The sequence below is a fragment of the Lepidochelys kempii genome, chromosome 14 (assembly GCF_965140285.1).
Source record: "Lepidochelys kempii isolate rLepKem1 chromosome 14, rLepKem1.hap1, whole genome shotgun sequence".
NCBI lineage: Eukaryota > Metazoa > Chordata > Testudines > Cheloniidae > Lepidochelys > Lepidochelys kempii.
In genome coordinates, this window is record NC_136393.1 from 47,877,505 (window position 1) to 47,904,906 (window position 27,402).

General features: G+C 50.9%; 2 protein-coding genes across 3 annotated transcripts in view; both read right to left on the bottom strand.

The window, feature by feature from the left end:
* Window positions 1–27,402, bottom strand: part of LOC140898353 (C-type lectin domain family 2 member D) — a 125,348-nt gene that overhangs the window by 58,649 nt on the left and 39,297 nt on the right. The gene's annotated exons all lie outside the window — the stretch shown is intronic.
* LOC140898355 (C-type lectin domain family 2 member B) lies at window positions 10,672–26,340 on the bottom strand. Of its 2 annotated transcripts, none has more exons than XM_073312066.2 (6): window positions 26,239–26,340; window positions 20,893–21,102; window positions 18,291–18,404; window positions 16,283–16,494; window positions 14,932–15,035; window positions 10,672–13,814 (listed from the first exon to the last, which is right to left on the bottom strand). In XM_073312066.2, the coding sequence occupies exons 2-6, from the start codon at window positions 20,924–20,926 to the stop codon at window positions 13,676–13,678; spliced, it is 603 nt and encodes a 200-aa protein (XP_073168167.1). In that variant the 5' UTR covers window positions 20,927–21,102; window positions 26,239–26,340; the 3' UTR covers window positions 10,672–13,675. The 2 variants fall into 2 exon arrangements, with proteins under 2 accessions (XP_073168167.1, XP_073168166.1); XM_073312065.2 differs by lacking the exon at window positions 26,239–26,340 and adding an exon at window positions 24,653–24,752.

Here is a 27,402-nt window from a genome sequence, read left to right on the forward strand (position 1 = left end):
TGCCTCCATTTCTGGCCCTCCTTAATTATCTTCTTGGCTCCACAATGGAGACTCTCCGTCAAAGATGCAGCTCCCACGTTTTGATCTGGGAGACAACACAACACAGTGGACCCTATGCAGGAGGCATCACTAGACGCCTCAACAAAGGGCCCGTTGGGGAGTTCAGATCCCGGTCCCATTTCGCCTTAACTCCCAGCTTTGTTTCTCGGTGTTGGGAGACCGCGGGAGCGAACAGAGCCTGGTTCTGCAACCGCCGAAGAAAACCCACAGCCCGGCGGCTTGTGTCTTGCCGCAGCTTCCTTCCTTAGGGAGGGTGATTTTCTTAGCCGGTTGCTGTTTAAGCTTGTCCTCAGGCAGCGCTGCCTTCCTGCTCGGCCAGCACAGCAGAGCTGCGGGTACGTCCACACTGCAATCATAGGGTTTGGTGGCCATTAATGTAGACGTAAAACATACACAGGCTAATTTCAATCTAGCTAGGGTTGGAGCAATGATGCCACAGAAGCACGGGCTGGAACCCAGGGTAAAGACCTGGGCGACTAGCCCAGTGCTGCTGCCCCTTCATTGCTTTTATCACATACCCCTACTGCAGTGTAGATGCACCCACAACAGCAGGGGGAGGCGGGAAGGGGTTTTAATCCATGTCTGCAGTATGGGGACATGTCAGCAGACTACGCTGGCATAACCCCAAAGCAGACACATCCTACCGTGGGGGAAGGGGTTTCCCCATCACTGCAGGAACACTGCCTTCCCAGTGACGGTAGCGAGGGCAACTGAGCTGCGTCTACACTGGGGGTTACGTCGGCCTAGCTACAGCATTCCGGAGCGAGTTTTAAGTTTTAAGCGTAGACCAGGTCTCAGTTACGCAACCAGGACTAAGAGGGCTATACAGGGGCCACAATAAAGAGCAAGTTAGAAAAAAGGATTATTTACCAAAAAAAAAAAAAAATCTGTCAAGCTCAATTGAGGATCTTATTGGAGCGATGTTTGGAGAGAGTCAGGCAGCCAGGCCTTGAGGGGTTTCCCCAGTCTTCGCCCTTCAGTCGCCCGGCATCGCGTCCTCCCTTCGCATCCCGTCGGGCTCGCTGCAGATCCAGTAGCGCTTCGTGGAGCACCACGACGAGGTGGCAAAGCCGTCGCTCAGGTACGTGCAGTCACCTCCTCCTCTTGCCGTAAACCTGCGACGGAGACGCCCGGGTGATTAGAGTCGGGCCGGGGCCAGGTATGGGCCCCGACAGAGGGGCCCGTCCAGTGAAACCCCTCAGGATCGCCCCCTTCCTGCATCACTCATTCCACTCGAACTCTTCCCGGCAAGAGGGGTGGGGAGGAAGAGACTAACAGGTTGATCTCCAGCAGGGTTAAGGAATGGTCGTCCATCCACACTGGCAATGCAAGACACCTAACTCTTTTAACATAGCCGGGTTACAAGCATGGTTATTTCTGCAGCCCGGCTACGACCTCAGTGATTATCCTGCCAGATTCTTCACCAGCAGCCATTCTGCACTTGGCATTGACTCAGCATGGGCACCGGAGACTCTCTTCCCACTTTCTTCCCCTCTAGGGAGGAGGTGGAAGGGCTAAGGTCCAGATTGTGAAAGGTATTTAGGCACTGCTCCTCTGCACAGCAGTGCAAGGCCTAAGTGATTTACATGCCTAAGGCACTTTTGAAACTGAGACTTATGTTCCTAAGTTATTTAGGCTTTGAAATTCTGAGTAACGCTTAAGTACCTTTAAAATCTGGGCTTAAATCCTTACTGAACTTTTCAGGAAATACCATGGGTCTCTCATTTCCACCTAAGCTGCCCGTTAGAGGGGAAAGGCATGCAGCCCGCTGATCTGCTAGGTCAGCAATGGGGATGAACCCCAAAAGCTGGGGGGAAATGTCACAAAGGAGAAAAGTAATCAGCGTGATTTTGGAAGTAACAAATTTTTTTAAGGTTTCAGAGTAACAGCCGTGTTAGTCTGTATTCGCAAAAAGAAAAGGAGGACTTGTGGCACCTTAGAGACTAACCAATTTATTTGAGCATGAGCTTTCGTGAGCTACAGCTCACTTCATCAGATGCATATCGTGGAAACTGCAGCAGACTTTATATATACACAGAGAATATGAACCAATACCTCCTCCCACCCCACTGTCCTGCTGGTAATAGCTTATCTAAAGTGATCATCAGGTGGGCACCTGATGATCACTTTAGATAAGCTATTACCAGCAGGACAGTGGGGTGGGAGGAGGTATTGGTTCATATTCTCTGTGTATATATAAAGTCTGCTGCAGTTTCCACGATATGCATCTGATGAAGTGAGCTGTAGCTCACGAAAGCTCATGCTCTAATAAATTGGTTAGTCTCTAAGGTGCCACAAGTACTCCTTTTCTTTTTGCAAATTTTTTTAATCTGCCCGAGTTCAGCCCTTTTCCCATTTGGAACCCAACAAAGTGACTAGCTTGAAAAGGACTCACAGATTGTTGAACTGTTCGCCATTCACCCATTGCCAGGTCAGTGCCAATACTCGCTTTAGGCCAATCCAGAACTCAGAGATGCCTTTATATCGCATAATGAACTGCTTTAAAAAAAAACCCAAAAAACATTATTCATTATCGTCTGTAATGCTGTTGAAATGGTTAAGCTATTTTCAGTCACTGTTTCAAGGGGACCTGCTGCCTAAAACAAATCACTTTCATAGAGTAGATGGTCCCTGAATCTGCAGAGAGCCTCATACATTACCGGTGAACTGCACAGTTCAGCACCACTTGTGTTAACTCTGAAACCTAATGGTGTCCAACTCAATGTTAACTATTTTGCTGCTAATTGTTTTAATAGCAACATTCAGCTAAGATGCTTACTCACTGCTGTTGGGCACAGTGGCAGGTATCTAGTGGGGTACTGGTGAGGATGTCTGATGGGGAAGTGGGGCAGATATAACTTGTCTGCAAGACTCAGACTTTAAGGCCAGAAGGGACCATCATGATCTTCTAGACCTCCAGAACCTCACCCACCCACTCCTGTAACAGACCCCTAACCCCTGGCTGAGTCACTGAAGTCCTCAAATCATGATTTAAAGACTTCAAGTTACAGAGAATCCACAATTCACTCTAGCTTAAAGCTACAAGTGGCCCATGCCCCATGCTGCAGAAAAAGGTGAACTTTCCCACAGGGTTCCCCTTATCGGAGTATCTGAACACCTCACAATCTTTAGTAATAATCATAATGATAATTAATCATACCTAGCTTGTACCTGGCGCTTTTCATAAAATAGATCTCCTAGCACATTACAAAGGAGGGCAGAATCATTAGTGCCATTTCACAGAGGGGGAAACTGAGGCTGTCTGGTTGAGGCACTGGGATGCAGGCACAAGCGCAATGGTTTCTGTGTTACATCTTCCTGTTTTACAAGCTTTTGGGGCACACGGAGATCTCTGTCAGGCCTGGGTAAGACGCTCCCGGCGTCACAGCGACCTCGGCCACCTGCATTTTGCTGTGAGGCTGGGAGAACCTTCTCCAGCCCTGAAGAAGAGCTCTGTGTAGCTCAGAAGCTCATCTCTCTCCCCAGCAGAAGTTGATCCAGTAAAAGATTTCACCTCACCCACCTTGTATATCCTGGGACTGACACGGCTACAACACCACTGCTCAAATTCTGCACCGTCACATATGGGTGACTCATGTTTCCCTGTGTCTGGCTGTTCCCTGGGTGACTCTGACTCAGTGGGGATGACTGAGGAAGGCGGTAGGATGAGCACAGGATAAATACGGAGACAGTCGGCCAGGCCATGTGGTGCCAGACCCAGCCTGGTGCCTGCTTGAAACTCAGGGCATGTCTACACAGCAACTAGACACCTGGGGCTGGCCTGTGCCACCTGATTGAGGCTTTCAGGGCTGCACCATTGCTGTGTAGGCACCTGGGCTAAGCCTGGAGGCCAGGCTCCCGGACCCTACAGGTGGGAGGGTCCCAGAGCCCAAGCCCAGAAGTCGACACGGCAATGAACCAGCCCCACCGCCCAAGCCACGAGATCCCAAGTCAGCCGGCAGGAGCCAGCCACACGGTTTTCTTTGCTGTGTAGACGTACCCTCACTGTCCTCTAGGCCAGTGGCTCTCAATCTTCCCAGACGACTGTACCCCTTTCAGGAGTCTGCTTTGTCTTCCGTATGCCCCAGTTTCACTTCACCTAAAAATTACTTGCTTATAAAATCAGACATAAAAATACAAAAGCGTCACAGCCCAACGTTACTGAAAAATTGCTGACGTTCTCATTTTTTACCATAGAATTATAAAATAAATTGATTGGAATAGAAACATTGTACTTATATTTCAGTGTTTAGTACGTAGCGCAGTAAAAACAAGTCATGGCCTGTATGAAATTTTAGTTTGTTGTAAAGCTAGGCAAATACCTCGATGAGTTGACGTCCCCCCGGAAGACCTCTGCGTACCCCCAGGGGTACATACATGTACCCCTGGTTGAAAACCACTGCTCTAGGCAAGCACCGGTAATCCCGTGGGCTGTGGTACAAGAATTTACAGACTAGACTAGAGGGAGGGATTACTGGGGCCCCAGGGCAGTATGGATAGACACAGCAATACCCTGAAAACACCTCCACTGTCAGGAGAGAAAACAGATGCAGCAGCCCATGCTCCTCTCCTCAAGAAGCAGAAGAGATCAAGCAAAACCAGGGCTATGCTCCTCCCTCAAGTGGGTGGAACCGGGCACCCTGTTTTTTATTTATTACAGCTGGGGAAGAGGGGAATTCCAGGCCCCTCTCTCATGCCCAGTGGCCTGGAAATGTGCCCAGGGCGGATCTGCTCTAGGAATTTTTGGGGGGTGCGGTTCTCTGACCTGCGTCATTCAGGCAGGCAAACTAGATGGCCACAAACAGTCTAGTTATTATGGAGACACACGCCCATTGGCAGCGGGTGATACAAACTACTTCCTAGACAGCAGCACGCAGGGGAGCAGTTACTGGCTGGCGGGTCCATCCTTGGCTTTGAGCAGGGAGTGCGGTCTAATGGTTAGCGTAGTGGGTTCATCCGGGGATCTGGCCCATGGATGCCTATAGAGCTACCGCTGATTTAACCCCAAGGTGTTTGGGAGGGAATACACAGCAGCTGTCTAAATACATAAGAGACCAGCTGGGGCCCCTCCCAGCCCTGTGGTTTCCCGCCCGTCATGCTGATCACTGTTAATTTGCTACACTCTGTTCTCTTTTCAGAGTAGCAGCCGTGTTAGTCTGTATTCGCAAAAAGAACAGGAGGACGTGTGGCACCTTAGAGACGAACCAATTCATTTGAGCATAAGCTTTCGTGAGCGACAGCTCTGTTCTCTGCTACTCGATACAACGGCCCTACCCTGTGTCCAGTCAGGGGACAGTACGCTAATGATAGCCAATCACCACTCTTCTTCCAGACTAAATCGCGGGCTTTTGGTCATCTAGCTATCTAGGGGCTTGTGTTGCCTGGCTTGGAATATGGGGAGTTCAGAGCACTCCTTGTGCTCAGAGAGGGGGAGATGGCTGGGGGGGGAGGGTCATCTGCAGGGGATGCGGCACAGAAAGTGGGGGGTCTTCAAGCAGGTAAGTTGTGAACTTCCTTTGTAGCAGTGCCTTGCGGGGGCCTTGCCCTCCAGAATGGCTGGTCTGTGTTCAGGGAGGAGAAGCAAACAGTTCTGGAAGTGCTGGGCGGGGGGATGAGTCTCAGAGCTCCTAGGGGGTGCGGGTGCTGCTGTCTTTGATAATACATCCCCCAGGCTTTTCCTTGGCCTCTAAGCCTCAGTGAAAGGCGATCTCTAAACGCAGGATTTCTCATTCAGTTCATGGGCGCTTCCCTGCTGGCCAGCAAAGCAGCTTCTTAGTGAGGACTGGAACTAGAAGAAAACTTTTGGAGCTGCAGGGGGCACTGGGAATCAGGACTCCTGGGTTCTGTCCCTGGCTCTGGGCAGGAGGGGGAGGCAAGCAGAAGACCTGGAAAACCGTCAGGTCTGAAAAACGCTGCCCCAGCGGTGGCTTGGATTCAGGAAGCCCTTGTGGTGTGGAACTACCCCCAGAGGGCAGCCAGATCTGTGTTTAGTGGTGTCTGCTGGGAGCCCAGCTCTGCACAGCTGATCAGAAGACGGGGACCCAAGTGAGCAGAGTTACTCATGTGGCCTGGTGTTTACAGGGCTGGGAGCTCGTACAGCTGCAAATCACCCTGAAAATGGGTAAAACTGAAAGGTAGCTGCTCTCTATCCCTCCCGCCCCCGCCAACGTGGTTTCTCTGACTCGTTTTGCCTTTTCCTTTGAGCACGTGTCTCAGTTTCACCTGTCCTTGGCCACTGTTGGAGAGGGGAGTTGTAGAGAAGCTAGTGTGTGATGATCTGTCCAGCCCTGCAAATCCAGGGACAATCCACTGGATATCCGTGGATGTGGTTGTTTACTATCTTTGCGGATCAGCTGTGGATCTGGATTTTTCTATCCGTGCAAGCCTTTGACAGGGAGATTGGGTGCTGCTGTGGACACCTATAAAAGGTGTCAGAATAGCAGCCGTGTTCGTCTGTATTCGCAAAAAGAAAAGGAGGACTTGTGGCACCGTAGAGACTAACAAAAGACTTTAAAAGGTGGAGTGCGGATCGCGGGTCGGATACAAGTTAATTACGATGCGAATCCAAATGTTTGTATCCGCTCAGGGCTCTAATGATCTGTCTCTATTTCAAGCTAGTCCAGTGTCCCTCTGAACAGCCTGCTGGTCTCCAAAGCCTGGTTCTCTTCCAGCCTGCGTGTGGGGGGATCCGTCCGGGTTTGTTTTACAATCCGGCCTATTGCAATTGTCCCTCTTCTCTTCCTTCTCCCAGCTCAGCGGTAGCCGGTCCTGTAACCGGGGACCTAGATCCAGCCATTGGGGTTGGATTCCCCATCTTTAAAATGAGATCTTCCTCTGTCTAGATTATAAGCACTTTGGGACAGGTACTGTGTGTGCGTGTCCCCCATCACTATGGGGCCCTGACTAGACCTGTATGTTCCCTTGTAATATTTGCTGTCATAAGTAAGGTTACGAGTTTGTCACAGAGGTCACAGATGCTGTGATTTTTATTTATTTTTTTTTATGAGCCCTCCATGACTTCTTGAACATTCCAGTAATTCAACCCCAGGCAGTGGGGTTTGGACATCCATCATTTATTGTTTATTGCCTGCATCCTGTCTGTGACTTTTAATAAAGATACCCATGACAGAATCGTAGCCTTAATCATACGTAAATGTGATTTTAATTGTTTTAAAGCTGTTTTATTATTGTGTTTATCTCTGTGCTTCTCTCCCCTGTCCGTCTTGTCTGTGAAAAAGTTTCTATGTAGATTGGCCTAGGGTACAGATGTGGGAACCTGCATGAAAACACCCTAAGCTTATTTTTACCAGCTTAGGTTAAAACTTCCCCAAGGTACAAACTATTTTACCTTTTGCCCTTGGACTTTATTGCTGCCACCACCAAGCGTCTAACAGATATATAACAGGGAAAGAGCCCACTTGGAAACGTCTTTCCCCGCAAAATCCTCCCCAAACTCTACACCCCCTTTCCTGGGGAAGGCTTGATAAAAATCCTAACCCATTTGCATCAGTGAACACAGACCCAAACCCTTGGATCTTAAGAACAATGAAAAAGCAATCAGGTTCTTAAAAGAAGAATTTTAATAGAAGAAAAAGTAAAAGAATCACCTCTGTAAAATCAGGATGGTAAATACCTTACAGGGTAATCAGATTCAAAACACAGAGAATCCCTCTAGGCAAAACCTTAAGTTACAAAAAGACACAAAAACAGGAATCTACATTCCATTCAGCACAGCTTATTTTACCAGCCATTTCAACAAAACTGAATCTAAGGCATCTCTAGCTAGATTACTTACTAAGTTCTAAGACTCCATTCCTTTCAGTTCCCGGCAAAAGCATCACACAGACAGAGAGAGCCTTTGTTTCTCCCCCCATTCCAGCTTTGAAAGTATCTTGTCTCCTCATTGGTCATTGTGGTCAGGTGCCAGTGAGGTTATCCTAGCTTCTTAACTCTTTACAGGTGAAAGGGTTTTTCCTCTGGCCCGGAGGGATTTTAAAGGTGTTTACCCTTCCCGTTATATTTATGACAAAAGCGGTTTTATTATTGTATTTATCTCTGTGCCTCTCTTCCCTGTCCCTCTTGTCTGTGAAAAAGTGTCTATGTAGATTGGCAAAGAGTCCTGTGGCACCGTATGGACTAACAGACGTATTGGAGCATAAGCTTTTTCGTGGGTGAATACCCACTTCCTCAGATGCATGCATGCTTATGCTCCAAGATGTCTGTTAGTCTATAAGGGGCCACAGGACAATTGCCGCTTTTACAGATCCAGACTAACACGGCTACCCCTCTGATCTCTGTAGGTTGTAAGCTATGCAGCCAAGAGAGTGTGTCTCATTTATCTTTGCACCGGGGGGGGGGGGGCACTGATCTCTGCTGAAGACTTGGTGTGACTGCAACTCATGTAATAATAAATCACAGCTGTCTGAATTTTTTTAACCCATGGGGAACCTTCCAGGCTTCTTCAGAAGCTCCAACGTGCTGTGGAGTGAGCATTGGCTTTAGCTCTCCGGGGTCTCAAATGCAAACCTCTCCCCTAGGTTCGCTCTGCAACCCCACCCCCCCACCCCCAGGGCAGAATATTGGACTAGCCTTGCTGGGCTCGTGTCCTAACGCCCAATATCTTTCATCACCATTTAGCAGAAGGAGAGCAAATGTCTCCTGGCCGCTAGGTGTCAATATTACACGCTTTTAGTCTGTGAGTCTGCTCTGGCTGCTATTGGAAAGCAAGTCCTAACAGCGGGGTGTACAGTGCCTTAAACTTAGTTCACACCCTCCATCCGCAGCGTTAGAAGCCCAGGGCTGCCCTAGCACGAGCATGCCCCACTGCCATTCCCTCTATGGGGAGCCTCACGCCAGGACCAAATGCAGTTTGTGTTATAGCATGTCCTTACAAGAGCGCCCCCTTGTGAGGCCCTCAGCCTCAGCGGCCCAGCTGGGCTTCTCCCCCCATCCTCCACCACTGACTGGGTTGCAGAGACCTCGCTCTCTAGCTGGGCCACTTACCGAACTTCTCCCCTTTCTGGGGCACTCCACGCCCAAAGCAGCCAGAAGTAACAGAAATTTAACCTCTTCTGTGGGAAATCGAGTTCAGCCTCAGATCTGCTCTCTCTGCCTGCAGGTGAGCAAGGCTCTTCCTTTTAATCATCTCCCTCTGGCTGTCTCAGTTTGGATTGAGTGGGCCTTCATTAGCCTTTTTCTACCTCTTCTGCCCCAGTGCAGTCCCCGGAGGCTAGGAAATCCGCATCAAACTTATTACACTGCAGGGATTCAAATAACCTCTGGCGTAAATCTATCCATCAATTAATTAGCTCAGTTGATGCGTTAATCTTTTGCACCACGCTGCTGACCTCAGTAGGGTCACACTGGGGATGGGGATGGTCCCAGATCAGTCGTGTGTTTCTCTTACACCCACATCTGGGGGAGCTGGACTGCCAGGAAGCTGGTGAAGAGAAGAGAGACAGAAAGCCCTGGGACTGATGGATCAGGGTATCTGGCTTCTGTGCATGGCTGCCAGATGATCGTCCGACATCAGCACATCTCTCTGTGGATCCCAGTGTTGGAGCCCCCCAAGCAAGGGAGCAAACCCCACTGCAGACAGACTGAGCTGGGGCCTACATCCAGGCAGGAAACTGCAGCACTGTCTTTCCCCTACCAGCTGTTCTTTACACAGGAAGGGTGGGCTGCACCCAGAGTTAAGCAACCAGAGAACACCGGCCAATCAGCGCTGGCTCGAAGGCGAGCAGATGGAAAACGGGCTTCCCACACATCAGCAAAGGCTGACCCGCAGGAAGCTGGCTTTATCTCAGCTGCCGTGTGACAGTGCGTGGTAATGCAGATATGATCAATCTGATGAAGGGTGTGAAACAGCTGCCATATGAGCAGAGGGTAAAAAGCCTGGGGCTGGAAAAGAGACGACTAAGATGGGAGAGGATGGAAGTCTATAAGATCATGAGCAGTGTGGAGAAAGTCAATGAGGAAGCGTTATTTACCCTTTCACATAAGAACCAGAGCTCTCCCAATGAAATTAATAGGCAGCAGATTTAAAACAAACAAAAGGAAGTATTTTTACACACAGGAAACAGTCAACCTGTGGAACTCCTTGCCAGAGGATGTTGTGAAGGCCAAAAGTATAACTGAGTTCAAAAAGAACTAGATAAGTTCATGGAAGATAGGTCCATCCATGTCTATTAGCCAGGACGGTCAGGGATGCAACCCCATGCTCTGGATGTCGGGTGTGGAAGGAGAATCAGATTCATAGTGAAATGTGCAGTGGTGATGTTAAGTGTATTTGCCAGAGGGAAGCTGTCCTGATCTAAATGGCATTAACAGATCCCCTATTTGATTAAGGGAAACACAGGACTAAGGTTCGGGCTTAGGGTAAAGTTCTCAAAGGTGGAGGGCCTGCAAAAACGCCACCCTCCACTCTGTCAGTGCTGGGACGCTTTAGAAATACACAAGAGAAACAGCGCCCCCCATGGGGCATGTGCACGCACAGAATGAACTTGTCCGCATGCAAACACACGTATGAATGGAAACCTCGCAGAGCTGCACTTCGCAGGCGCAGATGTGAAAGTATGACTGAGAGGACAGATCTTCTTGAACACAGGCATCTGAGTGTTGAATAATTATTTTAATTACAAGTACAAGTAGTCACAGAGCTAGGCACATTAAATCTGTACAATAATCCCTGTATTGAGTTTGTATCGCTGATTGGTATATTAGCTTCCCCCCTATTTTAATGCTTGCAGTGGGTATTTCCATACTGGGATCGCCTGGAAGAGCCACCCAGCAAGGCTCAAATCCACCTTGATCCTCCCAACCCTGGTCTCTAAACAGCAGATCAGGGCGCTCTGAAATAAACCTAGACAACATTGCAGCATCTTCTCCAGCCAAGCAGATGGCACTGGGTCAGGGGAAAAAATAAAAATAAACCAATACATAAGAGGAGACCAACAACAATAAAGACTAGAGCTAGCTGGAAAAGCAGCATTTTGCCTTACAAAAGTTTTCACAAGGAAAAAAATATCCCCTTTCAAACATCCTAATGGAACAATTTAAGTGCAAAACTTCTTTCCCCACTTACATGTTTTTATTCATTCCCAATTTCTTCCACTTTGGAGACAGTGAGTGAGAAAGGGTTTGTATGGGTCTGTGAAGGGGGTAGTTTTTTAAGGTCGAGTAGCAGCCGTGTTAGTCTGTATTTGCAAAAAGAACAGGAGTCCTTGTGGCACCTTAGAGACTAACCAATTTATCTGAGCAATAGTCTCTAAGGTACCACAAGGACTCCTGTAGTTTTTTTAAGGAACACCTTCACTTTGAAAGGTTAATTGAACACAAAGCATTACTTTCGGAAACGCTCTTACTCGTTTCCGCCTGGCAAAAGTTGGAAGGCAGCCAGAAAGTGGAGAGAAGAATGAAAAAAAACTCCACAGTTCAAGACATTTACAAAATTCTGGAAAAGTTGGGCTTCCCCCTGAAATGGTTTTGATAATAAATTGAAAGAAAAAAAAAACAACTTCAGAAAACGTAAAAGATGAACTCACTGAAAATGAAGTTTCATCCATTCATGTTCAACAAAGACATTTTCTGACAAACTTTTCGTTAGAAAATACTCCATTGTCTCTAAGTGAGAAGGAGGGGAGACAGATTAAACAAAACAAGAGGTACCCCCCAGCCTGAAACTTTATGAGCAATGACTATGAGCAAATTACAACAGAAGGAAAAATAAGGTGCTTTTTTCTTTTACAGTTAGCTTATAGGAATGACTAAGTCATATCAAACTTCATAAAACAAAAGTAGTGAACAGCAAATTGTTAAAGAGGTGAACACTCCATGGCATCACCCGATTAATTTTCATGAGTTGTGAGACTTTCCACATTTCAATTATTTAGATTCAGCCTCCCATGGTTTGAACAGATGATGCAGCTACAAAATACCCAAACTAGGGGAAAATACACATCTTGTCCTCCACAAAAGTACTCTTAACTTGGCTTGCAAAGGAGTCCAAGGGGAATTAAACTCTTAAGCAACACTTAAAAAATGAACCTTGCAGCATCTAAAAACTCTACGTCTTAGGGTTTGACCACGTTGACCTTTGTACTTATCTAAGGCCATGTCTACACTGGCAAAACAAAGCGCTCTAACTTCCTGGCTCAGGGGTGTGAAAAAACACTGCCCCCCCCACCCCGAATGCAGCAAGTTTGAGTGCTTTAAAGCGCCAGTGTGGACAGGCTCAGAGTGCCGGGAGCCGCGCTTCCAGCTTCTCTGCCTGGAACTCGTAAAGAGGCCTCAATTAAAGTAAAAGGCATTTGCTCTGCCTAGGAGTTTGCAGGCAAATTCCTGTCGCTGGAACGCACTGGTGACGCATTGCTATTACAGAGTACAAAACCGGCTGCCTTCTCACGAGGGCAGACGCCGCTCCTCGGCATCTCCGCAGCCGCCTCTCTACCTGCTCTGCTAGCTCACCTCGCTAGTTATCAACTTCTGGCACGCATGCCTGGCCTTCCCTTTCCAGTCTCAATAAGCCCAGCAAGGCCCTAACACTCTCAAACATGCAGACATTTCGATTTCCATTTGAACCTGCCTCTCATTTCTGGCCCTCCTTAATTATCTTCTTGGCTCCACAACAGAGACTCTCCATCAAAGATGGAACAACTACGTTTTGATCCGGGAGACAACACACCCCAGTCGACCCTATGCAGGAGGTAGCTCTGAATGAGCATCAACAAAGGGCCTTTTGGTGAGTTCAGATCCCGGTCCCATTTAGCTTTAACTTACAACTTTGTTGCTCGGTGTCGGGAGACAGCATGAGCGAATGGAGCCTGGCTCTGCAACCGCCGAAGAAAACCCACAGCCTGGCTGCTTGTGTCTTGCCGCAGCTTCCTTCCCTTGGGAGGATGTTGTGTTTCACATCTCTGCTTGCTGTGGATTTTCTTACCCTGTTGCTATTTAAGATTGTTTCGATTGTGCTGCCTCCCCGCCCAGCCGGCCCAGCAGAGCTGCGGGTACGTCTACATTGCAAGCACAGGGTCTGGCTGCAATTAATGTAGACGTACACAAGCTAATTTTAATCTAACTAGCACTGGAGCAATGATGCCGCAGCTGCGCAGGCTGGAACCCTGGGTAAAGACTTGGGTGGGTAGCGTAACCCCCACGTACCCTCATTGAGGTGTAGACACCCCCTGACAGACAGCAGCAGTGGAAGCTGGGAAGGGGTTTTATCCGTATCTACGGTATGGGGACATGGCGGCGGACTACGCTGGCATAGCCCCAGAGCATAGATATCTCCTACCATGGGAGAAGAGGGTTTTCCGTCACTGTAAGAACTCTGCCTTCCCAAGTGACGGTAGCGAGGGCAACTTAGCTGCGACTACACTGGGGGTTACGTCGGCCTAACTACAGCATTCAGGAGTGAGTTTTAAGCTTTAAGTGTAGACCAGGTCTTAGTACACAACCAGGAAGGAGAGGATTATACAGGGGCCACAACACAGAGAAAATCAAAAGAGAGGCTTATTAAAAAAAAAAAACAACTGTCAAGCTCTATCAAGGATCTTCTTGAGCGATGTTTGGAGTGTAAGGCAGCTGGGTCTGGAGGCGTTTCCCCAAGCTTCGCCCTTCAGTCCCCTGGCATCGCGTCCTCCCTTCGCATCCCGTCGGGTTCGCTGCAGATCCAGTAGCGCTTCGTGGAGCACCACGACGAAGTGGCAAAGCCGTCGCTCAGGTATGCGCAGTCGCCTTCTCCTCTTACCGTAAACCTGCGAAGGAGATGCCCTGGTGATTAGAGTCTGGCAGGGGCCGGGCATGTGCCCCATCGGACGGGCCCATCCAGTGAAACCCCTCAGGATCGCCCCCTTCCTGCATCACTCATTCCACTCGAACTCTTCCTGGCAAGAAGGGTGGGGAGGAAGAGACTAAAATGCTGATCTCCAGTAGGATTAAGGAACTATCTTTTGTCCACACTGGCAATGCAAGACACTTTTTAACGTAGCTGGGTCACAAACGTGGTTATTTCTGCAGCATAGCTACGACCTCAGGGATTGTCCTGCCAGATTCCTCATCAGCAGCCACTGGCATTAACTCAGCATGGGCACTGGAGACTCTCTTCCTACTGTTTTTTGCTAGGGAGGAGGAGGAAGGGCTAAGCTCCAGAAAGTTATTTAGTTATTTATACTGCTCCTCTGCTCAACATTGCGAGGCCCAAGTGACTTAGGAGCAGGTGCAGTGGCAGATTAGCCACTGGGCCAATGAGGCCCTTGCCTAGGGGTCCCTGCAAATTGAGGCACCCCTGTGCCCTGCCCCACCTGCCCAATGTTCGTGCCAGGGAGCAGGGTCAGGGTGTGGGGGCTTCCCCTCACTCCCTAGCAGGAGCGCCAGGCGGGCGGAGCGAGGCAAGCCCCCGCGCCCTGACCTCATTTCCCCAGCAAGAGCGCTGGCGGGGCCGGGCGGGACTGCAGGCGGAAGGGGTGGGGAGGGGCCCTCACTTGATCTGGCCCAGGGCCCCACAAAACCTTAATCCGCCTCTGAGCCTAAGTCACTTCTGAAAGTGACTCATGTTCCTAAAATTATTTCGGCTTTGCAATGCTGAAGTACCTTTAAAATCTGGGCTTAAATCCCCACTGAACTTTTCAGAAAAATACCTGGGTCTTTCATTTCCACCTAAGCCGCGCATTAGAGGGTTGGAGCCTGGGGAAGGGCATGCAGCCTGCTGATCTGCTAGGTCAGCGATGGGGGATGAGCCCCAAAGACCCGGGGAAATGTCACGAAGGAGAAAAGTAACCCATGTTTTGGGAATAACTAATTTTTTTACCTGCCTGAATGCAGCCCTTTTCCCATTCGGAACCCAACAACGTGACTAGCTAGAAAAGGACTCACAGGTTGTTGAACTGTTCGCCATTCACCCATTGCCAGAGCTGCGCCGATACTCGCTTCAGGCCAATCCAGTACTCAGAGGGGCCTTTGTATCGCATAATGAAGTTCTTTAAAAAAAAAAAAAAAAAGCACCTTATTCATTATAGTCTGTAATGCTGTTGAAACGGTTAAGCTATTTTCAGTCACCGCTTCAAGGGGATCTGCTGCCTGAAACAAATCGCTTTCCTAGTGTAGATGGTCCCTGAATCTGCAGAGAATCTCAAACATTAGCGATGAACTGCACACTTCAGCTCCACCCCTGTTAACTCTGAAACCTAGTGATGGCAAACTCAACGTTAACTATTTTGCTGCTAAATGTTTTTATAGCAACATCCAGCTAACATGCTTACATTGTTGGGCACAGTGGCAGGTATCTGGTGGGAGGACTCGGGCGGATATCTGGTGGGGGGACTGGGGCAGATAGCACTTGTCTGCAAGACTCAGACTTTAAGGCCAGAAGAAACCCCCATGATTATCTAGTCTGAACTCTGGCACATCACAGTCCACTGAACCTCACCCAGGCACTCTTGTAATAGACCCATAACCTCTGGCTGAGTTACTGAAGTCCTCAAATCATAATTTAAAGACTTCACTTTACAGAGAATCATTTACTCTAGTTTAAACGTGCAAATGTCCCATGCTGCAGAGGAAGGCAAGAAGACCTGCAGGGTCTCTGCCAATCTGACCCACAAGGAAAATTCCTTCCCGACCCAATAGATGGTGATTATTTAGACCCTGAACAAGTGGGCAAGACCCACCAGCCAGATACTTGAGAAAGAATTCTCGGTAGTAACTCACAGCATTCCCCATCTAGTGTCCTCAGAGACGGAGTAAGATTTATTGGGACCCAAGTCCAAATTTATTTAAAAACCCTTTGCAAATCACCATTAAGAACTAGAGAAGTCCCATCAATGGCTATTAGCCAAGATGGTCAGGGACGCAAACCCAGGCTTGCGACCCTAAAGCTCTGACTGCCAGAAGCTGGAAGTGGAAGACAGAGGTGGGTCACTCCAGAAATTCTCTGTGCTGAACCCTATCCCTGAAGCTCTGGTAAGGGCCACCATCCGAGACACGACGCTAGGCTAGATGCACCATTGGTCTGACCCAGTATGGCCGTTCTAATGTTCTAATTAACATGGCTGGATTTTTTAAAATATATGAATATTTGTATCTATCTGAGTTGAGGGTTCAGCTGCCAGAGCTTTTGTTCCAGCTGATTTGTTCCTCACAAGAGCACTAGAAGGAACCCTGGGACAAGATCATACCAACATGCCGCTTGGTGTCTATACCCGTTTTATTTTTCGTTTTCCCTTACCAGGTCTTTCTGGGTGTCGATCGCAGCCAGGGAGGCGTTGAGTGAAGAGCAGAGGCTCTGGCTGGAGTCCCAGATCCCCTCAGTATCAGAGAAATAATAGCATTTCCCTCGAAACCCAACCCAGCCATCCGGGCAGCAGGCAGTAGGGCGTTTTGCATTTAGCTGGGTTGGGGTGGAGACATGAGGCAGCTTGGATTCGGGTGGAGATTTCACTGAAGTTAAGAGAGTAACAGTGATAAGAGAGGTTTCAGAGTAGCAGCCGTGTTAGTCTGTATTCGCAAAAAGAAAAGGAGGACTCGTGGCACCTTAGAGACTAACCAATTTATTTGAGCATGAGCTTTCGTGAGCTACAGCTCACTTCATCGGATGCATCCACTGAATGAAGCTCACGAAAGCTCATGCTCAAATAAATTGGTTCGTCTCTAAGGTGCCACAAGTCCTCCTTTTCTTTTAGTGATAAGAGATTTTGCTTTTCCTAAACTCAAGGGAGGAAGCTGGAGGAAGCTGATAAACATGCCTCCTTGTAGCACCTTTCTGTGCCCACAAATCAATTAACATTGAAATGGGTCACGTACCAGGTGCAAGCCCAGATTTGCCGGTTTAAAGGCGCTTTGGTTGTTTGCTCAGGGCTGACTTTCAAAAGGGCTCGGCCCGTTGGGTCCTGAACATCTGGCCCGGAGCATTTTAAAATCTGATCCCAGGAGTCTCCTAAGCCTTCCCGTGGAGGGACTGTCCCCACAAGCTAGGGAAACACTTCCAGCCAGAAGGGCTGTTTTAAGCTAGCTTCTCTGTGGAAAGTATTGGGGGGCGGGTAACCAAAGGGACCAGCAGAGGCGGTTGCCGGAAGCATCGCATACAGGTAATTTCAAGCCAAAACAGACTTGGTAACTGCAGCTGCTGGCTGGCGAGGAAGGATGCGAGTCACCCGGCTTCCCTGTACCCTGGGCTGCCAGCCCCGTCTCGCTTCCCTGCTCTGGGTGCCACCGAGTGGGGCTCGGCGGGAGCGCTTGCTGCTGGTGCCTTTCGCAGGCATGTCCCTCTCAGCCATGCACCCCGACAGAAATCTGAGTGGGGGCATATGACCCCACATGCCTCCCCACCTCACACCGCCTAGGAGAGAGCCTGTGGCTGGGGAATGGGCAGTTGTCAGGGTTCCCTCCCCACTCTGAACTCTGGGGTACAGATGTGGGGACCCACATGAAAGACCCCCTAAGCTTATATTCCACCAGCTTAGGTTAAAAACTTCCCCAAGGCACAAATTCCTTTCCCTGTCCTTGGACAGTATTGCTGCCATCACCAAGTGATTTACACAAACATTCAGGGAGGGGCCACTTGGAGCTCTAGCCCCCCAAAATATCCCCCAAGGCCTTTCACCCCCTTTCCTGGGGAGGCTTGAGAATAATATACCAACCAATAGGGTAACAAGGTGAGCACAGACCAGACCCTTGGGTTTTTAGGACACTAAAACCAATCAGGTTCTTAAAAGAAGAACTTTATTAAAAAAAAAAAAGTAAAAAGCACCTCTGTAAAATCAGGGTGGAAGGTGATTTTACAGGGTAATAAAAAGATTTAAAACACAGAGGATTCCCCTCTGGGCTCAACTTCAAAGTTACAAAACAGGAATAAACCTCCCACTTAGCATAGAGAAAATTCACAAGCTAAAACAAAAGATACTCTAATGCATTTCCTTGCTATTACTTACAATTTCTGTAATTTAATTCAGGATCTTTTTAGGAGATGTTTTTTCCTGCGCTGGTCCCTCTCTCTGTCCCAGAGGGCACACAACAAAAGAGCATAAACAAAAACCTCCACCCGCCCAGATTTGAAAGTATCTTCTTTCCCCATTGGTCCTTCTGGTCAGGTGCCAACTAGGTTAATGGAAATGATTAACCCTTTACAGGTAAGTGATTCTGTACCTCTGGCCAGGAGGGATTTGATGTTACTGCATACATAAAGGTTGTTACCCTTCCCTTTCTATTTATGACAGCAGTGAAGGCTGACAACTCACCGGACAAAAGTATCATGGGAACAGCAACAATCACAACGACTGTGAGTACAACACCGACAATCAGGGGGACTTTCCACCCAACTGGTTTCCTGTGTCTAAGGTGAAGCAAGTCACCTGAAAGAGAACAAAACCCGTTCATGGTACCAGATGGCATTTATCTTGCCAGAGGCCAGGTAGCATTCCATTAGCTGGCCCATCGCCAGGACAACTGGCTTCCCAGGTGGGGAACAGATGGTAAAGTATTAATGCTGCTGAGAAAGTGCCCCTGGTACGGCGCCCCTCGCAGTCTGACACCCAAAGGTCGGTGCTTCCACATTTAATACAAGGAACCAGGTTCATGTAGGGTTGCCAACCCTCCAGGATTGGCCTGGAGTCTCCTGGAATCACCATCAATCTCCCAGTGACTATTGAAGCAATCAGAGAGATTTTAATAGGATATTTGAAAAAAACCTACATTACATCATGTGTGTGTGTGTAGGGGGGGACAACAACTCCCAGAATAGCTTCAGTCAGAGTTGGCAACCCTAGGTTCGTGGAAGGCAGTGGAAAACTCTGGAGAAATCCCAAGGGGTCACTGACTTTGCACTTCCACAGCTCCTTCCCTCCAATGCTCGCAGCCCTCTGCCATCACGGAGCTTATCTGCTTACCTGCTAGGCGGTATCATTGCCACCACTTCACAGATAGGGAAACCGAGGCAGAGGGAGGGGCGGCTTGCTCTGGATCACAATAAGCCAGCAGCAGATGCATGACTCCAAGTCTTGTGCATTAGCCACAAGACTTTCCTTCTGCACGGTTTCCTTTTAGCTTCCCTAAAGTGCCTCATCTGACTATTTCTCAAGTTAGTTCCATCCAGCCAAAATAATTAAGCCACCAAAACTTCAGCAAAAAAAAGGGCATTTTCCTTCCCTTCTCCCACATCCACAGGATCCTCAGAAAGGAGATGAGCCCGCTCCCAGTTTTGGGACTGCACTGATCACTCTTTATCGGTCCAGACTAGTCAAAATAGGACTGAGAGTCAAGCAATCTGAGCCCGCCACAGACTCCATATCACCTTTGGCAAATCACTTACTTGCCTTTGAAACACTGACTCCAAGTGCTCTAGGAATTTAAACCCCATTTAAAAACCAACTTCACTTTGATACGGAGGAGCCTAAATTTCACTGGGGGGGGGGGGGATCAATGACATTTAGGCTCCTAAGTCTTCAAACTTCCTTTTGAAAGTGAGGAAGCTTTAAAAGTTTTCCTCCTCACCTCTCCAGGTCCTCAGTTTCCCCATTTTTGGTAAGGTGGGGACGATCCCTACCTCACCACGTGGGTGGTCAGCATTATTTCTGGCTGTTTGTAAGGGGTGCAAAGACCCCTGGATGGAGGGGGCCGTTGTACTGTTTGAATAAATGACTGTGTCCGTTCAATGAAAACTGTTTTGGGCAGAAGTTAACGGTTTCTTTGAAATCCCTTCAGTCATGGAACGGAATGCTAGACCAACGTCAAAATATTCCTGATGGAAGCATTTCAGAGGCCCTGGCGGATGAAGCCACAGGAGCAGGTGTGCATTTACTGTATGTCTACAGAAACCTATGTTTGCATAAACAAGCAATCCAGTTCCCCTCCTGCCCGGCACATAGCTAGTCTCGGCAATGCCCACTGTGGGATTCTGGGTGAAACAGGGGCAGCAATGGAAAACTTGGCTCCGTTGTCCTTAGCATAAAGCAGAGCGAGAAAGAACAAACCCATGCAGTCATATGAACACTATGCAAGTGGAGCACGGTCTGTTGGCAGGCGGGATCGAACCTGGAACCAGTGAAGCTCAGTGTATGAGCCTCTATTCGTGAACTAAAAGCCACATACTTCTTCGCTAAGACTGTAGCAGACTCAGTGATCTTTAGATGCCACTAGACGGGGGACAGGGCACGACGCCAAACAGACCTGGGTCACACCAGGCCACAAAATCCCACCATACAACCATCGTCTCATGTCTGTGCTTGGAAAACACCAGCTGCGCCTACGAACCAGGGGGCCTGCGTGTAGAAGCTTGGGACCCGGGACTCTTGATGCCAACCCCCAGAAGGCAGCATAGGTAGGGTTGCCAATTTTGTAATATTTAAGAAACAGACAGTCTAGCAGGTATGCCAGAACCTTCCCCCCACCCCGCCTCTTCCCCCCGAGGCCCCGCCCCTGCCCCGACCTTCGCCCAAAGCTGCACCTCTTCCCCCGAGGCCCCGCCCCGACTCTTCCCTCCCAAAGCCCCGCCCCCCATTTGCTCCTCTTTCCCTCCTCCCCCCTTGCTTGCTGCTTATTCCCCCTTCTCCCCTTCCTGGGTCAGGAGGAACTCGCCTGCAGAGCCAGGGCTGGGAGCTGCAGCCGCCCGACGCAGGTAGGAGGTGACCCCGGCTGAGTAGGGGCTGGCACGGGTGATGACCCGGCACCGCCCTGCCTCCCCCACCAGCAGTAACCGGACTTTGCATGGCCGGTCAGTAGATCTGACCAGACATTGTCAGGTCTCCTTCTCAACTGGACTTTCCAGTTGAAAACCAGGCACCTGGACACCCTAAGTATAGATGTAGGCCCCAGGCTGTTCCTACTCAGTCAAGCGTTAGTTACCTTGTCTTCCATTGAGCGACTGCTCTAAAGCCATGGGATCCACGCCTTTTGTCACCTCTCCTCTCTCACCGAGACAGATGAACGCTGGGGTGTGGGCACTGGGCTCTGACCAGTTCCTCTCTAGCTGCAATTGGGTCCAGTCCGGAGGCAGCAATCAACTTCAGAGATCCCAGCGCCGGATCCTCTCCCCTTGGCAGCGACTGGACCAAACTGAAATCAAGAGACAGTAACAGTCCCGATTTTCAAGGGTTGGCTGTTTGTCTGTACCCTTAGTTCCTTCCCCAGCTGGGCCCGCACACCCAGAGGCGTTAACAGTGTAACGAACGACCTCACGTTTCCTCAGAAACCTGGACCACCTCCCCGCCACCGCATGGCAAAGGGATTTAGAAAGTAAAATGGACAGACAGAGATTACACACGGGAATTTATTCACCCACCACAACTGGAAAAGAAGAGAACTGCCCCTGTCCAAAGTCCAACTAAAGGGGAATTTTCCAGGAAGCCAGTTCCCATGTGGAAATTTAGCTGGAATGCCCCCTCCTCTTCAGGAAAGTGACACAGAAAAAGCAACCACACGCAACCAGAGATGTATTTACAGTAGATGCTGCTTAATAACAACCCTCACTACGTTTTGCCTGGAACCAATACTGTCCAGTTGACTATAAAGGTAACCGGTCTGGCTATTGGCAACCGGCTTGACAGTTTAGAAAAAAAAAAAAAAATCCCTAGCATCTCCACTCTCCAGGGAAAACCCCTGCTTGCAGGCAGGTTTGCGGGGCTGGAGCCAGAGAAATCACGTCCTAGCCATTCCTTTCCTGGCTACAGCACCACAATCCTGACTTCTGCTGATCACGCAGCATCGGATAATGGCAACTTTCAGGCATCCACCAGCAGCTTGCGAACAAGCGGAATGTGCTGGATTGCTAATCTGTGGGCCTGTCTATATTAGAAAGGTTATAGCAGTGTAACTAACTCAGTTTTAACACTGATCTTCTCATGATCCTACTGAAAATTCCTAATGTAGATGTAGATTTAAACCAATTGAAGGAAGACAAACCATTGAAGGGCCGGGAGCAGCAGAAGTGTGCTAAAAGTGAGGGGGCCACAGGCTCCCGAACTGTGGCCCCGCCCCCCTGCTGTGCCCCCCAAAGGCCCCGCCCCCACACCGCTCCTTCTCCCTGAGCCCCGGCTCTGACAATTGCCTAGTTTCATGGAAGCCCCGCCCCTTCCCAAGATTCTGCCCCCGTGGTGTGCATTCCCACTGAGACCCCGCCCCTTCCCCCGAGACCCCGCCCCCACCCCGCATCTTCCCCTGGGGCCTTGCTCCTGCATCGTCTCCCCAAGAACAGGCCCGCTCTTCTGCCCCACCCCCGTTGCTTGCTCTTACGGCCATAGGTGCCAACTTCCACTGTTCCCGGTGGGTGCTCGACCCCACCCTCGCCCCTGCCCCACCCTCGCCCTGCCCCCATTCCACCCCTTCCCCAAATTCCCTGCCCCAGCCCTGCCTCTTCTCCGCCTCCTCCCCTGAGCGCGCCATGTCCCCACTCCTCCCTCCTGGAAAGTCCTAAGTGCCACCAAACAGCTGTTTGGCGGCAGGATGCGCTGGGAGGTAGATGGAGGAGCAGGGATGCGGCACGCTCAGGCGAGGGGGGAAGGTGAGGTGGGGGGAGCTTGGCTGCCGATGGGTGCTCCAGCCCCGGAGCACCCACGGAGTCTGCACCTATGCTTACAGCCAGTAAAAAGGGGGAGGGGGGCATGGCCCCCGGGCCCCCCCTTCCGGTGACCCTGGCATCTACATTAGGTATTTGCCTCAGCATAACGAGATCGATTTTTAACTATGGCATCCTCGTGGCCAAGATGGAGGCCGCTGTGCAGGCAGCTCCGGCCAAGAACAGGTGCTTCCAGGAACGCAGCCGGGAAACTCCTTGTCACCCCGTGGGCACCTGTTCCACACCCCTGGAGTAAAAGACACCACACATCCAGAGCAGTCCAATGACTACAGGAAAGGGAAATATTTATTTACAGAGGGACGAATGGAGAAAAACAGGGTTACATCCAACACAAGGCCCCACAGGCCCATGGTACCAGCGGTCTGAAAGGGCAGGTACCAAGCAATGTGTCCGCTGAGAGTTCAGGAGATCCGGGCACAGTTCCGGGCCAGAGGTGAGTCTTGGGTGCTCCCAAGTCACCTCCGGTGCAGTGAACTTTCCCCAGACCCCAACAAACCCCGCCGGTGCCCTCTTCTGCAGCGCTCTGCAAAGCCGCACAGAGCAACCACCTCCCCACTTAACTAGCTAACAGCCTCCCTCCTTATTCCCAATGCAAGGTCACATGCTTCAGCACTCATGGTCCCACACGGCTCTGGGCAGCAGGGATCCGGGGTCCAGCGCCGGTTTGTCCTTCTCGGGCGATTCCTCCCTGGCACGGCGCTCCTTCTGGCTCCCGTCCTGGGGTGTCCCCGGTCAGCCGCTCTGTCCCTTCCGGGCTTTGGGCAGGTTCTCGGCTGCCTCGCTACGTGAGGGCCTGCTTGCTTGGAGCTCTCTTGTCTGGAGCTCCAGACACGCACACCCTGTCGCTTCCCCTTTCCCCATCCCAGAACAACCCGCCTTTCCGCTGCCTCAGGACAAGGTTGTAAAAGGGGCCAGGCTCTCTGAACCCCAATGGGGTTACATGAGTTACAGGGGTGCAGCTTAAAGGTGGCACCTTCACCCTAGCTCCCCTAGCGCTTCATTGGGGTCAGCGCTGACTGCCGGGGGAGAGCGCCCCCTACTGAGCCCCCAGCCCTGCTCCTTGTAGCACAGCGCCCCCTAGCGCCGCACTGGTGCATTGGGGTCAGCGCTGACTGCCAGGGGAGAGCGCCCCCTACTGAGCCCCCAGCCCCGCTCCTTGTAGCACAGCGCCCCCTAGCGCCGCACTGGTGCATTGGGGTCAGCGCTGACTGCCAGGGGAGAGCGCCCCCTACTGAGCCCCCAGCCCCGCTCCTTGTAGCACAGCGCCCCCTAGCGCCGCACTGGTGCATTGGGGTCAGCGCTGACTGCCAGGGGAGAGCGCCCCCTACTGAGCTCCCATCCCGCTCCTTGTAGCACAGCGCCCCCTAGCGCCACACTGGTGCATTGGGGTCAGCGCTGACTGCCAGGGGAGAGCGCCCCCTACTGAGCCCCCCGCCCCACTCCCTGAAGCACAGCGCCCCCTAGCCGGGTGCTGACACTCACTGCAAGGGGAGAGCGCCCCCTCCTGGTCCTCAGCAGCCAGTACAGAGGCAAGGAAGAAAGCAGTCAAGTGAGCCCAGGAGTTGCTCGCTGGGGGTAGGGGGGTGGAGAGGAGGAAGAAGGGGGGAAGGGCTTGCCTTCCCTTGAAAGTCGATTCCAATGCTGCTGCTGCTCCGATGCGAATGCCAAGCGTTCACACAGGGAGCAGCTCATCCGGAGCAGCGGTGCCGGAGTCAAGTCATTCCGCGGGGAGACCATCCCGAGAGGGAAACAATCATCGGGGCGGTGACATGCAGTTTTCCACCCTCACAAGTGGGGTGGGGGGTGGGGGGTCCAGCCTGGAGCACCGCCCCCCACTCCTGCCGGCCCCGCCTGCCCAGTGCCACGCGAAGGGCCCCCAATCCACTGTCCCAACTCCGTGCACAAGTAAACCCAACAATCACGGCTGCAGGGGGGAAGCTGCCCCCCCCCATACCCCCCCACCCCGGTGCAGCTGAGCACCGAGACAGCCAAACGTGGAGTGGCATCGGGAAACTAATGCAATAAACTCACCTCCCAGGACGCTGTGGCAGGAGCTGCCCTGGCAGGTTGAGGAAGCGAAAACGAAAGCAGCGACTTGATCCAGCTGCGAGGTAAACAACCCCGCTCCGCCCAGTCCCTTCTCCCTCCCTTGCCGAGACCCCAGTTCCCTCCCTCCAGCCCAAGGCTTGAAGCGACTCCCCTGGTCTCAAACTAGAATCTTTTCCAGCTAAACCCCCCCGCACACACACACGCCCGCAGCTTCTGCTTTATTTGCTCCTAAGGGGGATCAGCTGCTTTGCTTGTGTCCAGCTCCTTGCACACAACAAAGGCCCTTGCATCCTCCATTCCTCCAGCATCCCCCTCTGTTGCACAGACCCCAGCTGCAGCTGCCCCTCCCTGCCTCATGCCAGGGGCTCTGTGTGCCCCCCAGATCCCCATGCCAATAGACCGGGGGTTCCCCTTTCTCCCCCCAGCCCAAAGGCTCTGTTTGCCCCCCAGATCCTCATGTCCCTAGACCAGGGTACCCCTTTCTCCCCCCAACCCAAAGGCTCGCTGTGCCACCCTCACAATCCCCTCTCCAATGATATCAGCTCTGTGTCACCCCCTCCCATTGCCAGGGCCTCTGTTCACCCCTATTCCTACCCCCATCTGTGTGTCCCTCCATGCCAGGAGCTCTCTGTCCCCCACATGCCCCCGTCCCCCATATCACTCTCTCCCCTTCTCACCATCACGGCAGGTTCTTTGTGCATTCCCCCCCCCCAGCTCCCTCCTCAGGGTTGCAAAGATTGGTGTCCAAAAATGCCCCCAGCTGACACAGTGAGGTCTGCCTGAGTTTGCAGAGAGCCTGCTCTGGAAGGCCACAGGCAGCTCGTAACAGCAGATGCCTGAACACTGCTGTGAAGAGCAGGGAGTCCAGGGGAAACCCCTAAAACAATCCAGCGCAGAGCTCTGCTGGGATGCTAGCAGCTGGCCCTTCCGTCCTCACCCAGAGACCTCTGCAGGGTTTTAAAAAACTCCTCTCCTCCCCCTTGATGGCATGGTGCATATGGAAGACCAATTGTAGGAGGGGTGGCGGTAGGAAGGGTTCCCACTGCCTTTGGTCTTCACTCTGATCAGTGTCTCCCTACCCACTGCACCCTGTTTTTGAGTGGGCTGGGTTCAGAGAAGAAGGTGGGGAACACAACTCCAGCAGGGGGCTCTGTGCGGGGAGGGATCCCGCATGCCAACAGGGGGCCCACAGAAAAATCACTAGAGGGTGCCAAGGTTTGTTGCTGACGGAGGGGCCACCTACGATATATGTAGGCAACAGCTTGTCGCATGGAAAATGGCCCTGTGTGGGCCTCAGTTTCCCCTTACTTACACCAGTGGACATCAGATTTATCTGGTCTTCCCCCCAGATTAGTAGGGCTCTAGCCATAGGGTTCCCCTTATCAGATTATCTGAACACCTCACAATCTTTAATAATAATAATAATAATAATATAATATCTAGCTTGTATCTTGCGCTTTTCATAAAGCAGATCACCTAGCACTTTACAAAAATCATTAGTGCCATTTCACAGATGGGGAAACTGAGGCACGGGGGGGAAGCAATTTACCCCCTCTCCCCCCACTCACCCAGCAGCAGAGCTTGGAATAGACAGGCTCGAAAGCTTGTTTCTCTCCCCAGCAGAAGTTGGTCCAATAAAAGATATCTCACCCACTGTGAATATCCTTGGACTGACACGGCTACAACACTGCTCAAATTCTGCACCGTCACATATGGGTGACTCATGATTTTCTGTGACTGGCTGTTCCGTCCCCTGATAAATCACAGGGCTGACTCAGTGGAGATGACTCAGGAGGGATGTAGGATCAGCACAGGATAAACATTCAGACAAACAGGCCATGTGGTGCCAGACCCAGCCTTGTGCCTGCTTGAAACTCAGGGCATGTCTACACAGCAACTAGACACCTGCGGCTGGCCCGTGCCACCTGACTTGGGCTCGCAGGGCTATTTCATTGCTGTGTAGACATCTGGGCTAAGCCCGGAGTGCAGACTCTGGGACCTGAGCGGGTGGGAGGGTCCCAGAGCCAGAGCCCAGAAGTCTACACAAAAATGAAACAGCCACAAAAGCCTGAATCAGCTGGCATGGACCAGCCATGGGTTTTCCTTTGCTGTGTAGACTTATACTTACTGGCCTCTGGACCAGCGGCTCTCAGCCTCCCCAGACAACTGTACCTCTTTCAGGAGGCTGATTTATCTGGCATCCCTCCCAAGTTTCAGCTCACTTAAAAATGACTCGCTTATGAAATCAGACATAACAATACAAAAGTGTCACAGCCATTGTTACTGAAAATTTGCTTCCTTTCTCATTCGTATCATATAATTATTAATCAATTGGGATATAAATATTGTACTTACCTGTCTGTGTGTAGTCTATAGAGCAGTGTAAAGAAGTCATCCTCTGTCTGAAATTTCAGTTTGGGCTCGTGCTTTTTCTGTAGCCTGTTATAAAACTCGGCAAAGATCTAGATGAGTTGATGTGCCCCCTGGAAGACCTCTGCGTACCCCCAGGGTACATAGATGTACCCCTGGTTGAGAACCACTGCTCTAGGCAAGCACCAGTAATCCCATGGGCTGTGGTATACGAATTTACACAGCCTAGACTAGAGGGAGGGATTATTGGGGTCCAGAGCAGCACAGACACACAGCAATCATAGAATCACAGAATATCAGGGTTGGAAGGGACCCCTGAAGGTCATCTAGTCCAACCCCCTGCTCAAAGCAGGACCAATTCC

Bases quoted from the DNA above. Each gene is read 5' to 3' on its own strand.
- LOC140898355 (XM_073312066.2), bottom strand. From the start codon at position 20,926: ATGGCTTTAGAGCAGTCGCTCAATGGAAGACAAG. The intron at 18,405-20,892 runs GTAACTAACGCT...GTTCTCTTTCAG, and splicing joins GTCGCTCAATGGAAGACAAG to GTGACTTGCTTCACCTTAGA. The intron at 16,495-18,290 runs GTGAGTTGTCAG...TCTTAACTTCAG, and splicing joins TCCCATGATACTTTTGTCCG to TGAAATCTCCACCCGAATCC.